Source organism: Pithys albifrons, chromosome 7, assembly GCF_047495875.1.
Source record: "Pithys albifrons albifrons isolate INPA30051 chromosome 7, PitAlb_v1, whole genome shotgun sequence".
In the NCBI taxonomy this organism is placed as follows: domain Eukaryota; kingdom Metazoa; phylum Chordata; class Aves; order Passeriformes; family Thamnophilidae; genus Pithys; species Pithys albifrons.
In genome coordinates, this window is record NC_092464.1 from 19792016 (window position 1) to 19806554 (window position 14539).

At 36.7% G+C, this 14539-nt stretch overlaps 1 protein-coding gene across 4 annotated transcripts in view; it reads left to right on the forward strand.

Annotated features, from left to right (window-relative positions):
• Positions 1 to 14539, forward strand: part of NEBL (nebulette) — a 257377-nt gene that overhangs the window by 175874 nt on the left and 66964 nt on the right. The window contains exons 5-7 of one of the 4 annotated variants that reach the window (XM_071560198.1): positions 3342 to 3452; positions 11368 to 11469; positions 13016 to 13117. The exons of the other annotated variants lie outside the window; for them this stretch is intronic. Of the exons in view, the coding sequence (XP_071416299.1) occupies positions 3342 to 3452; positions 11368 to 11469; positions 13016 to 13117 (315 nt within the window). The remainder of the gene's footprint in view (positions 1 to 3341; positions 3453 to 11367; positions 11470 to 13015; positions 13118 to 14539) is intronic. 4 annotated transcript variants of the gene reach the window in all.

Genomic DNA, 14539 nt, shown 5'->3' on the forward strand with positions numbered 1-14539 from the left:
TTCCTCTACACAGAAAATTTGACTGTTGCCTTCTAAATAAATTTCTTGAGGATGAGCAACCAGATTTGCCTCCTTCTCTCACTTTTGTCATAGTTGTCCCCAGGGCAAGCTAGAGAGAGCAAAAGTCCCTGTCCCCACTGAATAACTTCACTCTCATTGCCAGGCTACAAAGCTGTCACCAATTTCCCTGTTCTCTGCAATGGGAAAATAAATTTGATGAGAACAGTCAGGCAGGGAACCTTCATTTTGATTTTCCTGAGAGGAAGTGGATGTTTTTTTGAAAGATTGTAATTTTCCTGTGGAAAATATTTCTGAAGGAAAACTTCTGGTCACTGCTAGCTCTGTACCAAGTCTTTTTCTTGTCTGAAGATCAGTATACCGAATACTTCCTTACGTAGAACAATATTTTAATAAGGTGTCACACACAATGATAAAGTTATTTAAAATTGCTTGAAGGGGGAAACAATGTTGGGAAAAAAGTAAGCATTTCATCATGGTTTTCATCACTTTATTTCTGCCATAAGAAGTGATTGCACTGTTTTCCCTCTTATCATAAAGGTATAATCTAAAGCAAACTGAAGGCAGTTTAATTTTCTCCTTTGCACAGGGCAATATTTCAAAGAGTAACTAAATGTCAATGCTTAACACTATTTTCTGTTTGGTTTTAAAGATGATGAGCCAAGTGAATCTTAAGCAATATTTTCAACTTCCAGAGAAAGTTTCAGGGGTTTTTGTACTCCAATGGCAATTTTATGATTTACTGCATCATATGCAATCATTTTACACATTATCAGACTGTTTTATGTAATTCTTTAATTTTATTTTTATGATATGAAATGTCATGTTTGAGATTGCCTCTGTGTTATGGTGGCAGTCTCCTGGACTTCTCTGTGTTTGTTTTACATGGATACACTGGATAATCTAATTCTCTCTGTAGAGATTAAAATGACGTTTTCTGTGTTCTTGAACATTCCCTCCTACAAAATCCTACTTTGTGGATTTTAAGTTCAGAGCTCAGCTCACTGACTTGAGATAGTTTTGATCCAGACCTTCCCTAGTAACCAGTTGTGTAATATAAGAATAAAAATGTAATAGTGTTTAAAGTATGGCAAAACAGAGGGTCAGAGCTAGGTTAAAAGAGCACAAAGCCTTCCTTAATGCAGCTTCCTATTGACAGAGTGGTGTACAAGAGAGATAAGAAAAATAAAAAATGACTACTTACAAATTAGTTCAGTGTGAAGTCATACCTACTTAAATAATTGCCTTGTATTTCTCAGCTTAATAAATGGTGCCACTGCAGGGTAGAGGTTATGTCAGTGACCTGTAATGCTTGATCTCTCTGTAGAGTAGTTTCATATGCAGATTTGAGAAAGAAAGTTCAGTTTAGCTAAAACTTGAAAATTAACATGAGAGAGAAATAAATATATGCATATTAACCTGTAAAATAATGGTTCTAAGAATATTGATGAAATAGTAATAATTATTCTTTCATGCTTCCTTGGAATTGATTTACAAATCTGGGAATAGTTCTGCACTAAACTGTCTGAAACTAAACTAGACAGCCATTGAACTCTCTTCAAGATTACTTCAGTGTGTTAACAAGAATAATGTGAGAAGATAGGAAGAATACAGATGCCAAATAGCAAGTGAGATATTGCTGCATTAAGCTAAAGAAATGGTCATCTTTGCCCAAGGTATTGGATACTTAATTGTAATTTCTGTGAATTTTCTCATGATGGGAGTTGATGTGCTGTTGTGTTTTGATGTCTTGGTTATGTAACCCATTTGTCATGAGAATAGTACAGATGCTGAACCAACAAAGTGGTAATGTAATGAAATATCTGTAAATTAGTAGGTTTTGGAAATAACTGTACAGGTCTGCTTTTCAGAATGGTGTTAGGTGAAGAACATCTTAAAAGTGACAGTGTAAGCAAGGAGAAATTGCAAACAAGGTTTTCTGGCATATGTTTGTATAGTAATTACACCTCTACAGGGAATTATTTCTAAGTGTTGCTTCAGTCTTCTCAAAGATTATGTACTTCTCTATTTGCAACATGTAACCAGTGTAGGCAAGTTATGGACTCTTTTTTGTTTCAATTTAAGTTGTGTTTGTTTCCCCAGAGGTCTGATGATGTTATACACAACACTGTATAAGGAGGTGGCACATTTTAAGTGTCCTGAGTTGATACTTTCATTCACATAGTAACAGTGCCAAAATACCACCTACCCCTCCTTTTTGTCTTAATCTCTCGGTCTTCATATCATTTTGTAATCTGAGATAGTCAGGGCAGATACTAACACTGCCTTGGGCACCCTACTCGGTGACTCGGATGAAATTGTGCTGCTTTAAGCAGAAACAGATACAACATTTTCTCACAGTTCTAGTGTCCTGTCCTAAAAGAGTCCGAATTACTGTAGTTGAGAATTCTCACAAAACTTTCATAATATTCTTTTATTGCTATCAAGGGTTTTGATTTCAATCCTTCTTCTGATCAGCTTTCAATCTTATTCAGTATTTACTGTTTTCTTGGGGATTATTTTAGTGCTTGCTCATGAGTGTTATTAGAAGATGAATTTTCTTGGTGCTTGCTGATTTTAGGCATTCAAACCTGGTGAAATTCCTTAATATAACAGTAAAAGCTTCTGACAAGGATAAATGCAATATCAGCTTTTCAGGCAGTTCTAGTATGTGACTGTGTGTATATGCAAGTATAACACATTACAGTGAAAGCTGGATGAATGCCCAACATTAAGCTCCATTTCTGTTATAAAAATAAATATGTTTATATACTGACAATTCAATTCCATTTTTCTTTACCATGGTGATAATTGAATGTAAATAGTATTTCCCTTTGTGAACCAGGGGGCTAGTTGAAATGCATATTGTGCTATTAGTTTCCTAGCAGTGGAAGAAATAGAAGTTTGGGCTATGAGAACTTACTGTAAAACTATTTGTTTATGACAAATGTATAATTCTTTTTAAAATAGTGTGTTTTGAGCAAAAAAAAAAAAAAAGCTCTTGCTTATCCTTTTCCCTGGTCTGTCTTTTCATCTTGTTAGGCTTAATTTTCTGTTTCTGTATATTACTTTTTCTTCGCCCTGTCTTCTCATACTCTGTTGTAATAACAGATGTGGAGAAATCTCTCTGCTGACTGGGCCTTATATGTCTCTGTTTTGGGTGGAACGTACTCTCATTTCAAGGTTCTGGTTCCATTAAGGAGCTTAATTATTTATTATGTATCTTCCCAAGTGCAAGCACATTATGGCACTGGGTTTAACCGAGCTCATGTTATTATACCTGCTCTGCTCAGGTTGCAAAAGTGTAATGTTGCTCCTTTCAGGTTCTCTATAAACAAAAACATGATGCTGAGAAAGGAACTTCAGATTATGCACGAATGAAGGAGCCTCCAGAGGTTAAGCATGCCATGGAAGTCAGTAAACACCAGAGTGATGTAAGTACTCTCCCATCTGAAAGGAGTCCGTGCTTTGGGTAGATACATCTGCTATAGCTAAGTGAAATTAATTTGGCATGAAATATTTTCTTATTTCATTAGTTGGTGGTTTTTTTTAGATTATTTGCTCTGAAGTAATTTGGGACATGATGTGTATATAAAATATGCTATGCATTAACAGTTTGTGACTTTTATTCTGAATTGCAGTGAAAAGTAGTTGTTCCTATTTATCAGTAGTAACTAAGTGCTATCACTTTGAAATAAAATTGCAAACAGGTTTACTGAATTCACTTGTAGCTACTTGTACTTTGAAAATATATAAATCTCTTCATTTACATCAATGGAAGTGTTGTTTCAGCGTCTTACATTGTCAATACTTGGATAGTTTTTCAGGGGTACTGTATAGAGGAGAGAAGTGGGCTGTTTCTGCTCTGCTCTTGCACACTTTTTTGCACATGAATAACTTTGTTCCTATCTCATGAATACTTATCAAGAGAGTTTCAAAGAATTTGATAGAATAATTTATGATAGAGTTCAGTTTGATGCCTGGCACTGGTTTATACCATTTGACCAAAGTATTTTTTTCTTGTAGTTTTATTTTGATAACTTACAAATAATTAGGAGTGCTTAGCAATATTTTGAAAGTTGGTTGATTTTTTTCCAGCTGCTTGTTATCCTCTTTAAGTTTTGTAGGTTTTGACAATATAAAAGCCTAATAATAGTATTTATATTTTATATTAGTGTCCTGGGTTGAGCTGGCAAAACGCCAACTGTCCAAGACAGAGTGAAAAGGGTTCCTCCTCCCCCCAACCAGCTAAGGGGAAAAGAAGAGGGAGAGGGGAAAAAAAACTTCCAAAGCCAGGTTTATGCTGAAACTAACTACGTGTATTTATACAGAAAAGAGAAAATTAAGAGGATACTACAATATAACACACACTTACACAAGTTATGTATAACAAGAAATAACTTCCCACTTCCTAGTAAACACAAATTCTACCATTTTAACTACAAATCATTCTAGAGAAGTTGGTTCTTCAGAGCAGACTTAAGCAGAGAGAAAAGCTAAGAACAAACATTTTACTTCCCTCAGATAACATGATGTTAAGCCGGTGCTCTGGGCTTGGGCCTCCCCATCCCTCCTGGGACAGCAGAGTGTCTTGCTGGCACCACAGCTGTGAAGCAACTGCCTAAGCCACACCCACACACCAGCTCTTACCCCTTTTGAGATGATGCAATATGGTATGGAATACAATATTATTGGCCAGAAGAAGTCAGGTGTTAGCTAGCTCAGCCCAGCTCAAGTCAGCTGACAATTCCCAGGCCTAATCTGAACTTTTAAAAACTAAATTTAGGCCCATCTGGCCAAACCCATAACAATTAGAATCAAGTCAGGTTTGCTTTCATGGTTAAGCTAGCTTATACTAGCTCAGTGCACCACTGCTTGGGGCAGAAATGCAACTCACATTAGTGTCTTGAATGATACAAAGACAACTTTGAAGAAAAACTTATGTTAGTTTTAGGTTTTGTAAAAGCTGACATGAGAAAAGTAAATTTTAGGAGAAGAATGGTTAAAATAGTGAGGTCATTTTGAAGGGTACATAAAGCTATTAAGAACAGCTGATGTATAAATACCTTTAAAGTTATGATCCATTTCCATTCTTGTTGGGTAACCATGTCAAGTCATGTAGACATGGCATTTTACAATTCTTTTTTTCCTAGATAAATGGGATATTTTTTTCCTGCTAACAATGCTGAAAATGAAGCTTGGGTGTTCATTTTGAATTATCTTAAATTTACCCTCTCTTGCCTACTGACAGTGTAACAAACACTCTTAGGTTTTGTAGGCTGAAAACTAAATGTCAATGTTAGATCTATGTCTGTGTGTGCAGAATCTTGACAGCTGGCTGCTGATTAAAAGGCTGCTGGAAAACTTCAGGGAAGCATTATGTTTGAAGAATAACTTTTCCTTCTGCTGGGAAATACCTGCATTGGAACTCCCAGCAGTAATTTGCAACCTGCCTTGATTACAGAATTCCCTCTTCCTGTCAAACTCCGTCCATCTCTGCTGGTGGAGGCATCAGGATGTCACACTGACAGAGCATAGGAGCTGGGAACATGAATGTCTCTCCCCATAAGAAAGAGGGTTATTTTACCTAACAGTAGGAATGATGGTGGACTATAAGGGAAGAAAATAAAGTTGGAAAGAGAGATGGGAATCCCTCTCAGAGAAAGTGCTGGGACCAGGAGGAATATGAGACGAGTTTCTGTATCGAATTCATCATGGTCTGAGGATTAGTGTGCTAGTGCAAAATCTATTCCCCTCCTACAGCTGTAGATCACCTGCTAACAGAATTGAGAAGAGCAGAGCACAGATGTGAGGATAAGTGAAATTCAGTTGTTTCATTTTCTTTCACTCTTAAAGCAAGGAAATAAAAAAAAATGAAGGCAAAGATAGGAGGGAATGATATTTTGATAAATGAGAACTTTTAATACCATATTCAAAATAATGAAAAAATATGAAGAAAATTATTTTGAACCTGAGCAAAATTAAAAAAAAAATCAAATAAACCATTCATATCCAACATAAAACTCTAACCAGATAGTTTTATCTGTTTAAGAGCAAATTCTTTCTGGTTGCTCATGAATAGCTGTGGGGCAATGGACATACATCTTTATCACACATAAAGAAGAAAGTTACATAAATCCAGTTACTGTTCGGCAAAGTTACACAGCTCCTGTGGGTAATATTTGGTCTTTGTGGTGAACAGCTGTGGATTTGTTGTTTTGTAAGTACAGGTTTAATTAAGAACTGTGTGAGTTTTCATCTTTGACTTAAAGCATGGAGTAAATAGGAAGCATTTGTCTTTCCAGACTGTTTGAAGCTATCTGTGTAACTGCAGCTTTGAAAGTACAGGGAAAAAAAGGGAAACTATTGAGGGACTAGAGGGACAAAACTCTTTTATCCACCACTCAGTACTGTTTACCTGTGGCAGCAGAACGCGTGTTTACCTACGATGCTCTTCCAATTCAATTCAACCTTTACATGGAGGGTTTGCATCTAAAAGGATTAGGATGTATTTAAGACTATTTACTCAGCCTTAAAATAAGGCTGACATTTATATTCAACTCTGTGAAACCTTTAATTTCCTTTAAAAATTAAAACTGTATTCAGCTTACAAAACATTTGTGCTGACATTTTGAAACTGTCATGAGCTATAGGTCTTCACACAACTTTGAATATCATTATATGCCCTATAGGTGTGGGCAGCAGCTGTGTAAAAGGGAAATACTGTAAAATACCCTGAATAATGTGATCATGTGTAAGAAAATAATTTTTCTCTTTTTCATACTTTGAGTGAATAAAATTGCTCTCAAATGAACAGAAGTGACTTTTTTAATGATAGGAAATGTACTTGAAAAAGAAGTTAAATACTACATAATACTTGGACGAAAGCATGTTTTTGCAAATGAGAGTACTTTTCTCTATAAATTGTGTGTGTGTGGTGAAGTGAATGTTAATGATGTGACTTTGGCACACAAAGTCATTTGCAGAACAGTGAAATAGGGTCCATCAGCCTACTTTATGTCTGTGCTTGACTGATGTAATTTAGCTAATCTGGAAGTTTCCAAACTTGGGAGCAAAACTAGGTGGTGGCCCTTAAAAAAACATCAGATCACAAAATAATGTTTTGCCTTATGTGTAGCTGAGGATCATGTGGATGGAAAAATATAACTGAACAGTGAAATGACATGACAACTAAGTTTCTAAAGCAAAGAAACTACTTGCCACCTTGTGCCTATGTGGAAGCTGCACATAGCATTTGATGAAAGTACACGAAGCTGTGGTTCACTTTTCTGTCCATTCCATGCTCTGGTCCATCACTGGGCATTATGAAATTTGAATATTTAATAAGTCTATTCTCTTTAGGGAATGAGGTTTTTTAACATGTTTAGGATATTGTGCAGCCACAATCTGCCCACAAAAAACATATATTCCTTCTGATACGACCAAATCAGCAGATCTTAAACTTGATGCACTTAAACGCCATCAGTAACACATCCAAATGTTGATGTTTATTTTAATGCAGACCATGTTAAAGTCAAGCTTCTCCTGGCTCTCTATTCAGCATCTGCATTAGAAAAATCACCTTTCACTAACTAACTTTCTGCTGACAGTGGTTGTCAGCAGTGGGTCCCCGTGGACCACTTCCAACTGGTGCTGAAGATGATGTTTGCTCTTGATGTAATTGGGACCAATCAATTTTCAAGCCCATTACTGAAAAGAATGAATGCATCAATCTGTGATGGGCCAGAAATATGTTTGTCTCTTTTGCATGAGCCGGAAAACAGTTTTCAACATCCTTTGAGTGGGAATCAGAAAAGCTGTTGCCAATGTAATTGTCCACCAGCTAGTCATTTTCTTAGTGTTGATCAAAGTGCAGATGAGAGAAAAGGGTGCAGAGATACAGCTGACAGGCCATTAGTTAGTGGACTTACAGCTCTTAGAAAATAGTAAGCAGAGGCAAACAGTAAGAGACAAATTCTCATGCAGATAGATGTGCCCAGCTTCTAGTTGACTTCTGTGTCTTCATCTTAAGAGGACAAAATGTGTTCGTAGCTGCTTGTGCATATTTTAATAATTTATTACCTATATCTTGGAATAGATTTGGTGTTAGAAAAGGTGAGAAGATAAAAGAGTGCAGGAAAGGTCTGAATCTCGTAAACTGAAGTTTGCCTGGCTCACCATGTAGAAGTTTGCGTTTATTAATTGACAGCCTGAGATATTTTGCAGCCCTGTTAGAAATCAGTTTACTTTATGGCATTGTAGTGGCATCATCATTCAAGACCCTCAGCTGGAATAAATAGATCATATATGTTTATCCTAAGTGAACCTTTTGCCTTTTTATAAGAGCTGGAGGTTTGGCCCAATTAAAATCAGACTACTAATTATGAGCAGGCCCTGAAAATTTTCCTTGGTTTGCAAAAAACTAGTTGCAAATCAGAGTATATAATAACTTTTGGGACTAAAGACGAGAAATGTATTTTATTCAGATTATAATTTCTTAAAAATATTCAACTATGTAACTACTTCTTATTGTAACTTCACATTGAGGCAGAAACCCACTTTAAGTTCAGTTGGTATTTGTAATTTACTGCTTTCAATTTTAAAACTCAAGATTGTAGGGTTTTTTTCTCTTTTAGTTCCTACTTCTTTCTCACTTGCATTTCCCACGGCTGTAAGTTTCCATTTCACTTCTCCTCTAAAGTTGTTGGTATCTTGGTTACTTTTTCCTGTGCAAAGGGGTCAGTTAGAGCAGACTTTTCATAAACCTGTATTTCTCATGAAGAGGGTCAATTCTTGAGCCTTTGGCTGTGTTTTTCGGTGCACCCTGAGCAACCCCTTGAAGTGATGATTGAAGAAGGGCATCACATAGTGCCTGGAAATTTCCAGTCAAGTTATGAACCTCTTGATAAGGGGCTAAACTAACTCAGGAGAAAAGATGGCCTCTTACCTCGGAGCTTCTGTTTCCTTTCTTTTGTTGCTTCTCCCCTCTTGAAGTCTTCATTTTCCATCTTCTTGATGCCCATGAGTGCACACACCAAGCTGGTTGCTTTGCCATGTCTACATCTGTTCTCCTGCTCTCTCAGAATAGCTCTGGTTTTACTGTTCTAACATAGCACTATTAATAAAAAAAAAATAAAAAAAAATCACTGGTTGGAACAGAATAGCAGCTGTGTAATAGAGGCCAGCACAGTGTCCCAATGGGAAGGGGTCAGCATCCAGGGATTGAGGTTATTCAGGAAATGGGAAACATATTTTTTCTTTCTTTGGCCTACCTCTGACAAACTACTGTTCTGCTGCATAACATTTTTATTCTCACCGGAGTATGACAAGCTGCAGAATGGAGCAAATATATATTGCAGACATTTGTAAAATGCTAGATGACTTTCCCTCCGACATAAGTAATAGGTATACTGGTTTAGGTGCAGGAAGAATAATAATTCACTCAGGGAAAAGTATAGCAATTGGCCTTGCATCTAATATAATTGGAAATGGTGAAATATAAAGGACTGTCACTGTCTTATTCCACCCCCTCCCCCTCTCAGCCCCCCCCCCCCAGCCTTTTTTCCTGAAATTAACCACAATCCATTATTTCATATACTATATGATCATGTCATTTGGGAGCAATAAGTGACCACATTTCCTCAACTTTATCACCACTGTTCTTGATTCTCTGATGTTAAATTCACTGTATTCCTGATTTCTATTTTGAGCACATATGCTGGCCTTTAATTTGCAATTTACATGGATGATAGGGTGCTATTCAGAAACCTGTTTCTGCTGCCTATGTGATTTTCACCTCACCTCATGTGGTCATTAGGGTGAACAGCATATAATTAACTAAATTCATGTAAAGTCCTGAGTTGCAAATGCTTCTCTCCACACCTAATTTCTAAAAAATATCTAAACATAACCAAAATAAAGCTTCCAGTGACTTAAACCAGCTGTGAGAATCAACTTCTGTTTTCTAGGTATGTGATACTTTGGGCTGTATTCATCCAGCTTATTTGTTTGTTTATTTTATCAGTGATTACACTTGTGTGTCACTCATGGCAGATTAAAAATTATAAGATCTATTTGTGGGCAGGCAGCCAACAGTGAAGCCTGTTTAGCTTGTCTACTTAGCTGAAGCCATATGGACACAAAATTACTTCCCTGTTGCATGTGAAATATTTGCCAAAAAGTAAGATTTTTTTATTTTATAGTTTAAGAGTTTGTTGCATTGTACCCAGAGTGAAACTTTAGATTGGAAATGGAATCAGAGGTTATGAAGACAAGCTTCAAGCTGAGAACTTTCTTGCTGGTGAAATACTATCTTGAGAGGGCAATTAACTTTGTGAAGCAACAGATCTGAAAAGATCTGAAAGATTTTCCAGTAAAGCAGGAATTATTTTGATATTTTCTGTTTCCTGGAAACTTTATGTTCTCTAACTTTCGCCTGAAACTTCAATTAGTCAGGCACTTTTGAATACGAGGGATGATTTTCTTAATCATTGGGAATAATTAAATTAAGACAGCCCTTTGGAAATTGGCATAGATTGGTACATGTGCTACAGCAAAGTTCACAAACCCTGAAGAGGGGAAAGAAGGATAATTTGTGGAGCTCTGTGATATCCCTGAGGTCTATGCCTTTCCTGTGATTGCTTTGCTAAATGGAGAATGTTTGGACTCTCCTACCTGTGGTTTAGCCTTCTGGCCAAAGTTTTCTCAGCCCATTCATTATAACAGTGGCTTTTGCACAAACAGAAAGATTCAGTCTTGTACTCAACATGCTGGAACACTCAGCCTTCTTGTTCCCATAATTGTGTAAAGGAGCAGATAAGTGGCATTGTGGGAATGCTGAGGTAAAGTTGTATCATTGAATTACATACCAGCTACATGATTTTCTAATACTGAAAAAGACGTTCATTGTGGAAGAATTACAGTTTCTGTTCAGAGTAGCTGCAGTCTGCTGGGCTGCAATCTGCAGTGCTCAGTGTCAGAGTGAGGTGGGGGTTAGTTTATATTTTAAAGGGTACAATGTAGGAAAAAAACCTGTACTCTTAAAAGTCCTCTGAAATTTAATGACAAAAGCTAGTATTTTGGTCCTTGCAGTGCTTTCATTTTGTACTATACTTGTAAGCAAAACAATTTTTCATTTTCATATTGTATTTAATGCTTCTGAATTTCTTCCTTACCCTGGTAACCTGTGTGTGGGTCTTACTATATAATCCCTGTCAAGCAGAACTGTCTTGGAATAAATTAGGCAAAGTTCTATTGAATTTATGGCTGAGTTGATAGGTCATTCAAAGCTTATTTATAAACTACAAATATTTTTGTTGATTTTAAACAAAACTCGGGTTTTTTTGACAGGTATCCTATAAGAAGGATGTGCAAGATACTCATAGGTACACTGAAGTGCTGAACAGGCCAGACATAAGGATGGCAACTGAGATAACAAAGATAATAAGTGACGTATGTTCCCCTTTTGCTCTATTTCTATGTTTTTAGATGTGTAATTTTTTAATTCCAATTTTTTTAGATTTTTTTAGGATGCTGCTGAAATTCTCAAATGTCATGAGCAGAAAACCTGCAACCCCAAATCTGATAGGGAGGTTTGATTAAAAAACCCAAAAACCAACAACAAAACCCCCAGTCTTGCCTGATATTTTAAAGTTACCGGTTTGATGTTGACAACATGATCTTTGCAATTATTGATAATTGATTTAAAGCAACATCAAAACTGCTAAAGTTGATTTTGTTTCAGCTTTATTTGTGATAACCATTCTCAAAATAAACAATATGCTTGCATGCTATACTGCACTTCAGAAGACATAGCAAGCCTTTTTTCAGCCTTGTACAGGAGAAGCTTGTGTTCCAGGACTCAGCTTCCTTTCCCCATCTCAGCCAGCAGCCACAGGAAAATGTAATTCCTTGCTGTCCTTCTGAGAGCTGTGCAAAGACGCGGCTTTTTGCATGGAGGCTCTCCTCCCTGAGCTCTTTGCCCTCCCACTGTGACCTTGGCTAATGGATGGGTGAAGGAGCAGTTTGAGAAGCAGCAGTGTATGATGCAGTTTAATATTTTATTGTAAACAAGTCAAACTATATATATATTAAATGCCCTGAGTCAGGATTTTAAATAACTGATAATAATTAAATGTGGGACTGACTAAGTACATATGGAGAGACAGTTTTAAAAGCTCTGCGATTCACATTTAACAGCCAGGATTTTTTTCTATTAAGTGTGCTCAACATGCAGATTTACCAATTCCTGTTCAAGCTCTCTTAGTGTTAGAGTGGCTTTGGGACTTTTATTTCTCCCAGTCTGTTGATATGCTGTGTCCTTGCTGATTCACAGTGCCTGAGTAATTCAAGAAGCCTATTTTAGGCAATGGGTAATTTAGTTTGTGGTATCGCAAAGCACCTATTGTTGATTCATCCGTGCTCTTTTCTAATGCATTGTGGGAACAAATTGCAGCAATTTGCATGGAAGGCAGTTCTGCTGGATGGATCACGTAACATCAACTTTGTGGGACTAATTCTGCTCTGCTACACCAGTGTGATCTCACTGACATCCAGCAAGATCACAGTGGTAAAACTGAGAGTGGAATTTGACCTTACATTTAAAAAAAAGCTGCCCCTCAGCCTAGTTTTATTTCAAGACTACTTTCAGCTGCTACAAATAATCTTGTGTTAACTTTAGACCTTGTCATAAAAAATGCTGAGCCACTGTAATTCATTCTGCCTTGATCAGGAGGACAATATTTCTCAGGCTTAAGCTGTGCATTTGGTTAAAGCTGAATCTTTTTGAATGCTGTGCGTTGTGTTTTACAATAGGCAAATTTTATGTTGTGAAGGAGCTGAATCCTGAGAAGGGTTTTATACAGAGCTGATCAGAACAGTAGTGTCAATGTAGATCATTAAGTGACACTCTTCCAAGTAGCTTTAATGCTTACATTGTTCTTGATAAAACAAAACCAAACAATTTATGAGTGATTAATATCTTTTTTTTTTTTTTAAGGCTGAGTACAAGAAAGGAAGGGGAGAGCTGAATAAGGAGCCTGCTGTACTTGGAAGACCAGATTTTGAACATGCCAAAGGAGTTTCAAAACTTTTAAGCCAAGTAAGATTCTCCATCATTTTACAATGACTTCATTCAGATATCTCATTCCTAGTAATGCAAAGAAATATTTAGATTTTTAGATGATTATCTCTAATTGTGTGAAGATTATGTTCTCAAATTTTTCATAGTATTGCAAAGACTGGTAAATTTAGGATTCTTAGGAAACCAAATACACATTTTTATGCAAAAATACAATGAAGTTTGACTGTTACAACTAATCTCTTGTGGAGATGGTATATATTTATATAGTTTATCTAGGATTTCTGAAGTACTAACTGTGTGTAATTTAGAGGCAAATTTTACTACTCATCCAGTTTGAGTGGAACCTTGCCCTGTGATTAATCCCGCTGCAGTAACTGAGGTCTTTTGTGTAACTGCTTGCTAATGTGAGTAATGGGATCTGAATTTGGTCTGACATGTAAACTACCCACCTTCCCTCCCCCTGAAACTGAACCTTTAATGTACTACTGTTATATATTAACCTCAAAAAAACCCCCAAAACAAACAAAAAAACCCCCACCAATCCCCCCCCCCCCCAAAAAAAAAAACCCAGAAAAAAAGGGCAAATTACTTTAGTCCTTAACTAAAAGGAAAGCTGAAACAGAACTATGCCTTCTTCCTCTTAGTAGTTTTGTACTCTATTTAAGATCTACACATAAGACTCTACTACAGATCAACCTGGCATTGTAAGAACAGAGTTTTGACTCCTGATTATTTTTGTATTTTCTTTTTTTCCATTTTTTTTCCTGAGGTAGTTCTTTAGCAGTACATCGCATAATCCTCTCTAGTAATCCTGTCCAGCTACCCTTGGAGCTTTTGCAAATCGAGAAACAAATTCTGCCCTCCTATATGGGGAGGGTAACACGCTTTGATTGGTGAAGGCTTTGTTAGCCTTCCCAGAGCTAGAAAAAAACCCCACATGTAAACAGTGGATATACTAGAACAGTCTCAGCATCAGTGATGTCTAACAAATACTTGTGATTTGGCTAGATGCTAAACGTCTAGAACTATCATAAAGTGTGAATAAAGTGTGGTAGAGAACAAGCTCTCTGCAAAACAGTGCCATGTCTGCAGGAGATTGCACTCCTTTTGCTGGTATCCTGGGATACCTGCTGCATGATTTCCTGTTTCATACTGGACCATCAAAAACTACACAAAGAGAAAAACAAGGAAATAATTATTTTTTATAATAATTTATTGTTTTGTTGATGATGTGTTCAGAATCAAAATGAGTTTGTCTTTTCCAAATAGTTTTCTGTCTTGCATTTTGTAATGGATCATGAGCTCATTCCTTTGCTGATGGGCAAGTCTACTAAGAGATTATTAGGTATTTAGCATTGTGCAGGCTAGGAGGTCAACTAGTGCTTTCTAGAAAGAGTCAGTGTGGTGCTACTTAGACCTGGGTATTACAGGAAATGGAGT